Here is a 1,001-nt window from a genome sequence, read left to right as displayed (position 1 = left end):
AAAAAAAAAAAAAAAAAAAAAAAAAAAAAAAGAGACGGTGACTCACCTCACTTTGGGTACAAATGTAGCATGTTGATGTGATGTGATTGGATTCTAAAGTATACGTATGTAGATGCGCAAGTCCGGTAAGGTAACACAACAGATGGAGCACGCAAGACCGAAACAAGACAGAAAAAAAAAGCGGTGGAAATAAAAAATGGGAGAAGCTATATTTTTCCACGAATAATTCATACAAAACGCCCTTATTCTTCTTCTTCTTCATCTTCATCTTCTCCTTCTCTTCCATCTTCTAAGAAAGCACGCGTGTCTACAAGCCCATTTTTCTTTTTTCAAAACACAGCCGTGTGGAAAGGAGAAAAAAAGAGACTCCAATCTCATCCCATAAGCAACCTCAGCATACTGCCCTTATTCTCACCCTCGCCCTTGTCGGCGCCCTTGTCGGCGCCCTTGTTCGGCCCCACGGGACTCGTAGCCGCAAAAAACAAGACCTTGATTGCAATTGCAAAGCCCGCATGCAGGACAAAGACAACAACCAGCAGGATCTTTGACGTTTTTGCTTCGGTCGAGTTGAGCACGGGGAAGAGGTTGCGTAGCAGGAACGTGGCGCTGAAAGCAAGACCAAGTGCCACGACTGTGAAGTTGACGACTGAGCAAAAGCGAAGTCATTAGTACATACTCAAGCATTTCATATCTCGCTATAACTGCGTAGGGGACAGCAAAAAAGAACTTACTACTCCACGGACTCCACGCAACAAGCGACACGGCAATCCAGATCAAATTCGCATAGCCATACAAGCAGCAGCACTCGAGCAGATTCGCGCTCTCACTGCCATACCACTTGAGCACGCCCCAGAGGCCCACGGGCACAAATGCCGTATACCCATATACGAGACCCGCGGCGCCACTCAGAAGCTTGAAATCATATGCGAAATGCTCCTGGCCCTTTTGCGCCAGATACTGATTTATCGTGCCGGTGAGGAAGAGGATGACAATGACGGTTG

General features: G+C 46.7%; 1 protein-coding gene across 1 annotated transcript; it reads right to left on the bottom strand.

The window, feature by feature from the left end:
• Positions 1-242: 242 nt before the first annotated feature.
• On the bottom strand, positions 243-957 carry SETTUDRAFT_28557 (uncharacterized protein; the record flags this gene model as incomplete). The annotated part of the gene is made up of 3 exons (XM_008027894.1): positions 243-307; positions 401-646; positions 732-957. Coding segments are annotated over 3 exons (537 nt in total), but the record flags the coding sequence as incomplete, so codon positions are not given.
• Positions 958-1,001: the final 44 nt, after the last annotated feature.

This window comes from Exserohilum turcica (genome assembly GCF_000359705.1).
Source record: "Exserohilum turcica Et28A unplaced genomic scaffold SETTUscaffold_21, whole genome shotgun sequence".
Classification (NCBI taxonomy): Eukaryota; Fungi; Ascomycota; class Dothideomycetes; order Pleosporales; family Pleosporaceae; genus Exserohilum; species Exserohilum turcicum.
Note: the sequence above shows the minus strand (reverse complement) of the source record. Positions and strands in the feature narration are given on the sequence as shown.